This window comes from Pseudorca crassidens, chromosome 3, assembly GCF_039906515.1.
Source record: "Pseudorca crassidens isolate mPseCra1 chromosome 3, mPseCra1.hap1, whole genome shotgun sequence".
Classification (NCBI taxonomy): Eukaryota; Metazoa; Chordata; class Mammalia; order Artiodactyla; family Delphinidae; genus Pseudorca; species Pseudorca crassidens.
Window position 1 is genome coordinate 46,625,912 of NC_090298.1, and position 12,991 is coordinate 46,638,902.

At 37.4% G+C, this 12,991-nt stretch overlaps 1 protein-coding gene across 16 annotated transcripts in view; it reads right to left on the reverse strand.

The window, feature by feature from the left end:
• The window catches only part of PDE4D (phosphodiesterase 4D), a 1,449,034-nt gene that overhangs the window by 416,223 nt on the left and 1,019,820 nt on the right, over positions 1-12,991 (reverse strand). The window contains exon 1 of one of the 16 annotated variants that reach the window (XM_067730747.1): positions 153-404. The exons of the other annotated variants lie outside the window; for them this stretch is intronic. Coding sequence (XP_067586848.1) covers positions 153-280 — 128 coding nt within the window. The 5' untranslated portion in view covers positions 281-404. Of the gene's footprint in view, positions 1-152; positions 405-12,991 lie in introns of those variants that run through there. 16 annotated transcript variants of the gene reach the window in all.

The following is a 12,991-nucleotide window of genomic DNA, read 5'->3' on the forward strand; positions in this document are numbered from 1 at the left end:
GGTTAATTTTTTCCGAACTATCCCGTATGCTGAATTTTAAAACTAACTTCTCACCCTGACCCTCCCAGCTCAGCAGACCTCCAAAGCAGCTACCAAAGGGTAACAAAACACGTTTTTACAGACAAACAACTAGAAGAAAGGAAAGCAGTTACCGTCTCCTCTGTGGCTTAATGTCAATGGGCTTGTGGGTTGCATAAGGCGATCCATGAACATAAGCAGCGCTTCGGAACCTAGCCACCTTCCCCAGTGTTAGGAACTCACAGCTGGTTGGCAAACTCATTTTATCCAAAAGGCAGGAAGTAAAAACAAATCTCAGTAGTCAGACCAGCATTCCTGGGAATGCTGGAAAGAACCTGTCAGAGAATGGATTTTAGACATATGCTGCTCTCTGGTCGCCGGGTGCTGCTTCGCTTCAAGAGTAAATGCGTGTTTCTCGGAGGCTACACGCGCTCTCTTGTTTTCTTTTCATGGATACGGGAAGCTGGTTGCTTATTTCTAACCAGAGTCAGTGCTCTGACCAGTTATTGTCTGACTAGATGAGGTAGAAATTCTGTAGAGCGCCACAAAAAACCTATTTCCACAAACCAGATCTCTTGACTAGGTAGCAAGGTTTAATCCATAAAAAATATCTGATGTCTAAAAGAACATCGACCTAATGTAACAGTGGTTGAGAAATCAGTTATTTACCTATACACCAAACATGCATCTGGTAGGGAGGAAATAATCAAGTATTTGGTATGTTTTCAAAGGGGGAGAACTGTTTGCTAAACTGATTATAGAGCCTTAGAAAATGAGATGGGCACATGGAAATGATTATGGTGGTTTTCCAATTTGCTGGTCAAAAACTGTGGGTTCTCATTCATAAATTACTGTTCACAACAGAACTGCACTAGCCTCTCAGGAACATAAAAATTGTCAGCAAAGCCCTTTGTATACTAACTTGGACTTTGAAACTGATTTTTTTTCTTATTAGAAATATTCTCTCAGGAGGAACCTCTAGCTGCTCATCGGATGAAGACCTATCGAAAAACTGATAGGAAATTCTTTACTAATTGGAAGTTAACTTTTCATAACAATGAAAGACAAACTGGACAAAGTGTAAATCATTCCAAAATTCTACCTACGGCTGCAGCATCTCAGAGAAAAGTTACAGCTTTCACGAGCCCACAGTTTTTTCTAGTCTCTACCTCATTTCCTAGTGTTACAGCAACAAAACGACTGCAGCCCTTGTGTGTAGTCTGAATATAGGGGTTCAGAGTACTGTGCAGGGTAATTTTTATGTTTGAAAAATGATTTCTTATCCAGGATTTGAATAAACACAACCTATTTATTTAAGAGTCCTGGGACCTGGGCAAACACAAAGTATACCGAGAGAAAGCTATATCTTATTCTGTAGTGGCCAAATTCAAACACTGTTTGGATTTAAATAACACCATTTAAATTCAGAAATTTTTTAGTTCGAAAGGGAAGATAATTTCCCATTTGACAAGAAGCATTTCCTATCTAATGATGCTCTTTTTTGTACCTTTTTATTACAAAATGACACATGGTCATTTTAACACGCCAAATGACACAAAGGTATAGAAATAAAACCCTTACTGTCTTTTCCTATGCATTAATCTCACCCATTTTCTTTATGCTAATTCTATCAATCTATCAATATACATACAGATATATACATACACACACACACTATAATACATATACACACACACTGACACATACACAGGGCTTCTCCATCCTGTTTCTATAAAGTGGGGTTATACTATACATAATCTTCTACAAGTACTTTTGTACTTGAAATAAATCATGGATAATTTTTCAGGCAATGCATAGAAACCCAGTGTGTTCTTTTTAATAGTTACATAAGACTCCATAGAATGAATGGGCTTCTATACACAATAAACACATTTGTTAATATATTCTTACTGGTTGGTGCTTTTATTTCTGCAAGTGGGTTGCTAGATCCCAAATCCTGTGCAGTTTTCCCTTTAATAGCCTATGGCAGTCCATACTCCTAAAATGTCGGAAGAGGTCTATTTGCCCATACTCTTTTGACAACACCCTCTACTGACATTCAAATCTGTTTCCTTATAGCAGAAAAATAAGGTAGCCAGCTCTCCAAAATGCCCAGGGATTGCATACGGTTCTTTGTAAAAATGAAACTGTTATTAAGGTGCCTATGAAGGAAAGGGCAACCTACCTGAACTGAGATATACCAGGCAGAAGTCTGGAACCTCAACAACATGAGAGAACACACCCAAGCAAAGTAGAGGTAGCAAGGAATTTTTTGCTTAACTTGCATAATGAAGGGGAGTTCCTGCTATATTTCTACTCTTTAGTATATTTTCCTTAATAATACTTCATAATTGGGGAAACATAATTTTACAGCGTGGAGGTAGTGCCTAATGATTACCAACTAATTGTGATGTACAACTGAGTATAATTTATAGTTTTCAAATTTAAGAGGCCCTTTGGACCTACTGCCCATCTTAGAGTCCTAAGAACAAATGCACAATATTTTTACCTGTAAGCTAATTTAGGAGTCTTTTTCCAGTACTCGAGAATAAGATCTGCTGCCAATAAGAATTTCCTAAAAGAGGTGGAAATAAAAAACTGAAGGGTAAGACATAAACCTCTAGGGGAGGAAATATACAGCCACCGATAGATAGGTGAAATTCCTTGATTTTCTTAGCAGGGGCATTTTTTTTTTAACATCTTTATTGGAGTATAATTGTTTTACATTGTTGTGTTAGTTGCTGCTGTATAACAAAGTGAATCAGCTATACATGTACATATATCCCCATATCCCCTCCCTCTTGCGTCTCCCTCCCTCCCACCCTCCGTGTCCCACCTCTCTAGGTGGTCACAAAGCACAGAACTGATCTCCCTGTGCTATGCGGCCGCTTCCCACTAGCTATCTATTTGACATTTGGTAGTGTATATATAAGTCCAATGCCACTCTCTCACTTCGTCGCAGCTTACCCCTCCCCCTCCCTGTGTCCTCAAGTCCATTCTCTATGTCTGCGTCTTTACTCCTGTCCTGCCCCTAGGTTTTTGCTTGTCCTCGGCAATGATTTACCATGAGCCTGGCAGGGTTTCCTGGGGATTACTTGTACTTAAATTGAGATGAGAAGGGATTACATCTTAAATCCAACCTGCCAAGAATTTAGAATCTGTGGGAATGATGGCCAATTAGCAGGGGTGGCCTCGGAGGCAAAATCAAACCTTCCTATCTTCCACAATTCCATTTCTCTGAGGCTTGGTAGAGGTGGCTAGGGACTCTACATTATGGAAAATACAAACACACTGGAGAACTTAATGTTATAAAATAGGGCTCAAATGTCACTAAGGAATGACCAGGCTTATCTAGTTACATTTTGTTTGTTTTTGCATACTGCCCATGGCATTCGGGCATGGAAATCTAGCATAAATCTCACTCATCAACCCCATGACTCTGAAACAAGGGCAGAAATCACATCAGGGTATCTAGAAAACCATTTTTATTTTTTCGGTATACTAGAAGTTCAATGCTGGTAATGTTCTTAACAGCAATTAAAAGTAATTGCTAGAAAGTAACAGTTTGAGGCAAGAGCACTTTTCTTCTAATAATTCCACTATTTATTAAAGAAGATTCTTTCAGCTGTTAGCTCTACCCTGGCCTGGGTTTGGCAATTCGCTAAGCTGGAGGAATTCTTTCAGGACACCAGGAAATCATCTGTTTACAACCCTACAGCACAAGAATCAGCTGAATCATTTTCCCTTACTCGTGGTTTAGAAGGACTCCCTCCCAGACCCGGTGTTCTCTATCACACCCAGACTGGCAAGCAATGCTTCTGGGGTTCAAACCCACCTTCAGCTGCCCAAGCTTTTCTCACTTTCTGACCTACGTATTTCCCAGTGAATGCATCCAATCCAGTGGCGTCAAATACCCATGATGTTCTAAGACAATCCCACATCTTCTTCCAGAGTCCATACCTTTCTGCTCACAAGAAAATTCCATTTGGGAGTCCAACAGCTACCTCATTCCAGCATTTATAATGTAATTCACATCAATTCTTTTTCCCTACCCCCCTAAAACACATTTCTTCCTGTTTTCTCTGGCCCTCTCACCATTCAGCCAATCACCCGACAATCACTTCTAATCAGGCCATGAATCCTAAAGACATAAATAATGTTCAATAATATATTACATTAAATAATATATTATTATAACATAATAATATTATATTATAATTAGATTAGATTAGCAATGATAATAATATTAACAATAGATGACAGCTGACCTTGATCAGGTAATTTCTATGCACTAGACACTGTTATTGGTAGGAATTAGCTCTTTTAATCTTTATAAAATTCTATGAATTGGGCACTGGCATTATGCTCATTTTGTAGAAAAACAAGGCAGAGAGGGATTGAGATAGATGCCCCAGGTCCAACAGAGTGTTAAGTGGTGGAACCAGAGTCAGGCATCAGTTAACCTGGCTCCCAAAATCAGACTATGTTATTCCTCTTGGCAGATTTTGTTTTACTTACTTAATTAAATAATTTTCCATTTTTCATCTTTTACCTAGAGTTAATATCTCCAGGCTTTTTCACCTTAATTCCATCCTTCACTTGCATGTCCTGTGGGCCACTTGAAAATGGGAACCTGAACGTGTGATTCTTTTGCTTATAGTCATTCCATGACTCCCCATTCCTTTAGTGATAAAGTTCAAAAGTTAAGATCCAAAGCTTAGCACAGAGATCCCCTCTGATGTTGCTCTGACGTTCTCTCCTGTATCTGCCATGAGTAACCCTGGAAATGTCCTGAGAAGTCTGGCTCTTTCACGCCACTGGGTCTTCAAAGATGAGAAGCCCTCTCTGACCAGCAGACTTTTCTCTCCCTTCTCGGGCTGGCTGACTCCTTTGAAGTGTCATCTCTTCCGAAACATGGTCTCCATTCCTCAGTCTCACTGAGATGCCGCTCGTCTAGTCTTCCCACCCACCTATGACTCTAGCGCATTGTTTCACAGCTCTTCACACATTTATAACTCTCCCTGTGGCACTGGAGTTTCTTGAGGGCAGACATTCTGCCTTATTTGACTTGCAACTTGAGCATGTCGAACCATACTTGCTTGTCAAATAAGGCAGCTGAAATTGTAAGGCACTGCATGTCCCAAAGACTTTCCTGAATCCCTCATTCTCAGCAACTCCTCCAGAATAATAATAAACTCATTAACTACTAAAATACATTAGGAGTCGAGCTATTCACTATATTTTATCAAACAGAAATATTTTCCAAAGAGCACCCACTATAATGTGAGGACAAAGCCCCTTCACAGCGAATAAGGAGTATACATGGGTTTTAGCTGGGGGGTGATGGAGATGTGTCTGCCTGGGCCGACAGTTTCAGTTCAGTAAGTAAAAATTATCCAAGTAGTTGTTCAACCACCTGATTAATCATGGGATTATGCCTTTATTTAGTCACGCTCTATGTTTTGAGAATACAACCGGCAAATTTCAAATTAATTAATTTATCAGTCTTCTATTAAGCATTAGCTTTTCTGATAATCTGCTTCTGAAACACTACACATAGGACACCTCACACAGTCATGTACAAAATGGTTTCAAACAGAAGGAAACACCACAAGTCCATATGAATATTAAACTACCATGAAGGTTATCAAAAGGATGTAAATATCCTTAATCTCCTAATGCTTGAAAAGAAAAAGGAATATCCAATCAGTACGAATATCATGAACCCATTAAAATGATTGTGTTGAAAAACTTTTCTCAGACTACACTAAGATATGCTTATAGGCATCTTAAAAACAGAAATACAAACACATGAATTCCATAGACACGTGCATTTGGGAAATTCTCCATTAAACAAAGTTAGATAGGTGGTTTTGGAGGAGCAGGAGAACTCAGAGTTTTGGTTTTTTGTTGTTGTTGTTTTGTTTTTGCGGTACGCGGGCCTCTTACTGTTGTGGCCTCTCCCGTTGCGGAGCACAGGCTCTGGACGCGCAGGCTCAGCGGCCATGGCTCACGGGCCCAGCCGCTCTGCGGCATGTGGGATCCTCCCGGACCTGGGCACGAACCCGTGTCCCCTGCATCAGTAGGCGGACTCTCAACCACTGCGCCACCAGGGAAGCCCTCAGAGTTTTTATTATGCTAATGTTTGCTCCGAGTTGTGAATAAGAAATGGGTAGAGTATGTGGCACCCTCCATGGGAACCTATGTGACATCGTGGGAATTATGTTTCTGAAATAATACTTAATGACATGGAGAAGAATTCATAAAATATTGACAGTTCAAAACTAGGTTATAAACAGTATAATTGTATGATATTGTTTTTAACAAAGGAAGAATATATATTGAAAAACAAGAGAACAAAAAGAATACACATCAGAATATAAAAATATACATGGATGAGAAGAAATAGATGATTTTAATTTTCTTCTTTTCCCCTACCTATATTATCTAAGCATTTTAGAATGTCTCTTGTGTTACTATTTTAATAAGCACTATTTTAACAAGTGAAATTTTATTAAAATGTCAAAATCTGGATTCCATCAACTAGAGAGAAATTATTGATTGTTATCAATTAGCAAATTACATAGCAGAAAATAATAGAAATATTGATGACTTTTTTTTTTTTTTTGCACTTGGTGTCTGTAGCATCTTTGGCATGTCTTCAGGTACAGTTGTAGAACTAGCAAAAAATTGCTCTGACTTGAGTAGAGAACAAAAAGAAAATATAGTTCCTATAGATAAGGGAGGCCCTAAAATCTAGGTATCCTTTGGGACCAAAGCTAATAAGATGAGATTCACAGACCATAGAACTGTTTTCAAAAGTTTATGCAGTCAAGGTGCTTCCTTATTTATTAGGGAACATATTTCAATAAAAATGAATCTGTAAACTTTAGCTAAAAAAAATATGCTAAAATGAAGGGGGACAATAGGATTATTATAGATGCAAATAGAGGGGGCATTGGTCATGCTGAGGTTGGAAAAAAATGAATTCATTCATAGTAACAAAGGCATTGAGTATTCTAAAAATAGATAACTTGTTTGTTAGTCACATGAAAAAATCCTTAAAGAATAATTTATAAAGTAAAATACAGTGAAAAATGAAAGAGTCAGCTGTCTCCTTCAGAAGCCCCTTAATCTGACTGACATTCACAACTTTCTGATCTAGAATTTGGCTTCTTGATTAGAGTTACCTAGAAAATGGGTGTCACGTGGAACTGGTGTTCTTAGACCAGTCATATCTTCAGTTGTAAGAGATAGTGTTAACATTCTGACTTATAAATTAGCCTCTTGGGAAAATTATTAGCATGACTCAATTCCACAGATTGTGAAAACTCATGAGAGACCCAATGGCATGCCTTTTAGAACTTAAAAAAACACAAAGCCCCATAAATCAGTCAGCCTAGTCAGCAGGCCTAACCTTATAGCGAGGATAGCTTTTCTTTAAATTAATCAACTGCTTCCTTTTATAAGAAGGCAAGTTTGGAATAAATGAACCAGAGCTTCTCATCTTCTTAGAAAAGTTTTATTCATCTGACGAATTTCTCTTAAAATTTTATAATATCTGTTAACTGTCACTTTCTCAAAATCCCAGCAGAAACCTGTCACACATATAAAGTTAATTAAACCTACTGCAGTAAGGGAGAAGACCATTCGGACAGGGTCTTAAGAGTACCCTATAAGAAGCAGTCAGGGTAGCAAGCAGCTAAGTTGTTTTTGCTTGTTCTCAGTTTTCTTTAACACAGGGATGGGAAAGTAGCCTGATCCCAGTATCATTTAACAGGGGCAGGAAATTCTGTCGGTTTCAGTCTTCACACCTAACAAAGGCCCACGACTACTGATAATCTCAACAAACCTATTATATATCCAAAGTTTAGCCTGAGTTAAATGAGCAATAAAATCAACTGAATAAAATGATGCTCATTCATTGAAGTCTCAGGTAAGCCCACACAATTTATGTCTCCAAGCTCTTATAAACTGAATGTTAAATGGAGTGACATTTTGCTTTAGAATGTATGAAAATGGAAACAAATGAGTTTAACATACATAATGGGCTTTGACAACATGACTTCTTCAACAGATGTCCTCCACTAACTTCCTACACTTTCGTCCTTAAACAGCACTGTTTACTTGCCAAGACAAACTGTTGCCAGGATTCAGCTGCAAAAGAATTTCCAACAGTAGGAAGCAGTGGAAAGAATTAAAACACTTTTAAGCTTATTTTCCAATAACCAAACGTCTTCTATCATTATAAAGTCTGAAGATGAAAAATAATCTTGCTGTAGGTTCTTACTCTGTCAACTAGTTGGTCAAGCACAAAGGAGGTGTCTTTGGCAAAGATTGTTCTATATTTGGTTGCCAGATGACTTTTAAAAAAATATATCAACTCATTCTTCTACCTCAGCCAGTTAGCCAGCCAGCCAGCTAGCCAGTCAGCCAGCATGAGTTGAACATCTTCTATATATACACAAAAGAAGTGAATGCTGTAACTCTTAACTAGGAAAAGAAGTCATAAATCCATTTGATGTCCAATTCATGCATCACAGAAGGACTCACTTCAAATGATCATACTGTGAGATAGAAACGAAAAGTTGCCACATCAGTTGATCCTATTTGAAACCTTGTGGTTGGCTAGCATCACATCAAGTTTATATTCAGCTTATGCCATTGTTTACTTCCCTGTATTGAGTTAATGGTCTCTCTCCTCAAGTGGATTACAAATCACAAGGTGGGCAGATACATGCATATTCACCTTTGAGTTATCCACAGAGCCTAGTACATCGGTCTACGTGTTGTACGTGCTCAGTAAATATTTGTTAAAAAGGACTTGAACTCATATTTTATACTCTTTAACTTTTTAAACTAGCTATTGTCCCAGTATGATTATTAAATAGTGTCTCCTTTTATTCTCAAAAGTATCATTGTTTGGATTTTAAATTATCTGGCTATCATCTGACTCTGGAACTGCAAATATACAAGGCTATCTCAGCCACTAGCTTGAAAGCAACTCAAAGGCAAAGACTGAGTCTTACCCATAATTGCTTCTCCAAATCTATCACTGTACCCCGCTTCTTCTAGGGTCTACATCAATGACCCAAGAGACAGTAACGGATAACAGAAAAGCTCAGGATAGAGTTAATCAAACTGAATAAATTCAGAGAAGAAACAAAATGTAAAGGAGTGATCTGCATAGCAAGGGATTAGGCAGGTAAGTATTGACCTGGATGTTCTCCTAAATTTGGATGATACAAAAGTTATCCCCCTGTACACAAATCCATACAGCAGTGAAATACCTTTGCCATTGTCAAATACCTCTAGATTCCTGGGTTCATTCAGCAAAATTCAGGAGTTATTTGTAAATGAGGGAGAGATCAAGAATGAGGATGGTGTTTTGGAGCCAAGGGACTTTGGTTCACAGCTCTGTGCTGCCCAAAATGGGTTAGGTAACCCTGGAGGATTAACGACACCTTTCTAGTATCAGTTTCCAGGACACTTAAGCTTTAATCATTCATTCAACAAATATTTGTCAAGTTACTATTCTAGGTGTTGGGAATCCAGGAGCAAACAAAACAGACAAATGTGTCTGCTTTCATGGAACTGACATTCCAGTAGAAGTAGGTAGATGGACATATAACTAAACAAAATATATAAGAGAGGTGATAAATGATAGAAAGAAAAATGCAGCAGGGAAGTGATACAAGAAGTTCAGGAATGGGGTAAGGAGGGGGATTGCCTCACTGCCGTGGAGCCCTTGGTGGTAGACTCTGGGGGATGTGGGGATGTGCAGGGGCTAGTTTTGGTGCCTGACTCCTGTGGGGATAAAGGGAAAAGGAGACTATACAGAGATAAGGAGGCAGATGCAGACCCAGGCAGTGTTTGGTACAATATTTATTGAATGAATAAGTGGGTGAATGAATTAATGCCTTCAATAAATATTACCTGCAATACTGAAAGATAAATATATCACCCAAGAAAAAATCCAATGCAGCTAACGTGACATAGAACACAATTGTTATTAAGATTCTAAAAGTCCCTAAACTGAAACATTCCTTTTAATTAATGGAAGAGATCCATGTTTTTGTCATGACTTAATCCTTTGTTGATGGACTATTTGCTATTGTTAGTCACTAGACAATGTAATGTAAGGAACTGTGATTTAGCAACTCCTTAAAATTTTCCCATTAAATGTGACGAATTAATCCCAAATCCAGGTACCATAGGATGCAAAGGCAATTACAGAAAACATAAAGTGGTAATAAGTTAAGAGTAAATCAGTTACAAGTAGCATAGGCCCTTGTTAAGTACCTTAATTATTTAGCAACAGAAGCTGGCTAAAATTTTAAACAGAGACACCTTCCCTTTACTTATTCCCTTGAGACAAATAATCAGTTACAAATTCATGGATTAGTCACTACCAATAACAATTACAGCTAATATCTCCTGAGTATTTGATCAAGGAGTCTATAAAAGGCACTCTGCTAAGAACTTTTTACGTAATAAGTTATCATAATTGGAAGATTTATTAGAAGCAACTGGAAATGTATTCTTCTCCTAATGCATGAACACTCTCCAGGGAGAAACAAGTATCTGGTCCTGCTCAGGCCCCTCCTGGGATGGGGATCACCCTGCTTCACAGGGCAGCATCTCTGCTTTGAGCAGACCCAGATATTGTAAAGTTCTTTGTACCAAACTAAAGTTCACCTTTTGACATGTACTATCTCTTGATCCTAGATGTGGAGTCATTCAAAATCAAACCTGATTCTTTTTTATTATGACAACCCTGTGAAGAGAATTTTCCTTTCACCCTCTCCCTTTTCTAGGCTACAGTTTCAGATCTTTTGATTGTTCCAAATACGTCATAATTTCCAGATGCTTCACCATCCTGGCAACAGACTTCTGGACTTATTCCTGCTTGTTGATTCCTCTTAAAATGTTGTATCCGAAATTAAACAACACTCCAGGTGTGATATGACTATTATGGGGCAGAGAGAGACAATCATCTGCATTTCTCTGTTCATTATAAAAACTCTAATTTGAAAAGATACATGCACCCCAATGCTCATAGCAACACTATTCACAATAGCCAAGACATGAAGCAACCTAAATGTCCGTCAACAGATGAATGGATAAAGAAGATGTGGTACATATATACAGCGGAATATTACTCAGCCATAAAAAAGAATGAAATAATGCCATTTGCAGCAACATGGATAGACCTGTAGATTTTCATACTAAGTGAAGTAAGTCAGACAGAGAAAGGCAAATAGAATATGATATCACTTATATGTGGAATCTAAAAAAAATGATACAAATGAACTTATTTATTAAACAGAAGTAGACTCACAGACATAGAAAAAAAACCAAAGGGGAAAAGTGAGAGAGGGAAAACCAAAAAACATAAAAAACCAAAGGGGAAAAGTGAGAGAGGGACCTTTACCAAAGGGAAAGGTGAGAGAGGGATAAATTAGGAATTTGGGATTAACAGATACACATTATATATCAATATATATATATATATAAATGTTATATATAAAATATATATTATATATATAAAATATATATTATATATATAAAATATATATATATACACATTATATATAAATATATACATATAACTGTTATATATAAAATAGATAAACAACAAGAACCTACTGTACAGCACAGGGAACTATATTCAGTATATTCAGTATCTTGTAATAACCTCTAATGGAAAAGAAGCAGAAAACATATATATATATATATATATATATATATATATAATTGAATCACTTTGCTGTACACCTTAAATGTTGTAAATCAACTATACTTCAATAAAAAACTAAAATAAAAAATAAATATTATATACATGAGGCTTAGGACAGAAATCTCCCCATACTCTTAATCAATGTACTATCTTCCTTAGGATTCCATAATCCAATTCAGATTAACTGTGAACTTGAAATTGCAGTCATTTTTATTAGCAAACGTAAATAACTGTTGATCCTGACTGCATTCCAGTGTGTTCCCTGTCACTTTCAAGTCTATTTTGCTGTACATTGGATTGCATAAATAATCTTCTATTTGTTATTCAGTAATCTTCATCTACATTGTTCAACTAGAAAAAAAATCTATTTAACTGCATTTTCATCCAGCCCACATATCCATTGTATCTACAGTTATACCACAAGAGACCTTTTCATATTCCTTACCAAAATAAAAATACACTATTTCTACGGCACTTGTCTGATTTACCAGACAAGTGACAGTGAGACTATGACTAATTCTATGTGAATTGGCAAATGCAAATGATAACGATGGGCTTTGGGACTAGATATTTTTATCAATCAGACTGAAAGCTTTGTGACACAGAAGTAAAAGAAATAATAGGCAGTATCTTGGAAGATCATTCAGATATTAAGTTGACTTTGTAACATGATAAAACAATTTAATGGAGACCAAGGGAGTGTAACTTGTGGGGAACACCAAATAGTGAACATGAAAGGGGAATGAAATTCCAGTTCGCCAATACCAAGTATACATAACACGATAATTTAGTGACAAATCAGCAAGTTAACAGCTCAGGACAAAAGCAAGAAGGTCAAATGGGATGACAAAAAGGATTGCAACATCAGGGTCTTTGAACTCAATCTGCCTTTTATCGACTCCTTGATCAAATGAGAGACCTCAGTCAGCTTGAAGAGTGATACTCAGAGAACTTTCGTAGGAGGATATACTGGGACTAAGAAAGAATGTTTAAATAAACTGCTGCCATTTTGCTTAGAGATGAGAAGACAAGGGTGATTTAATGACATGACTTGGAGACCTTCTGCAAAGAATAATGATGCCTACTGCATTCCATCCTCTTTTAGGAGATAAGATTTGGTTTTAAAGAGAATCACGGGGAATAGAATGCAGCAACTCGGGAAGGTTATCTGACAATAGATGGCTATTAAGCACAGGGTATTTGTTTGGAAGACTTTTGAAATGTCCTCGGGGC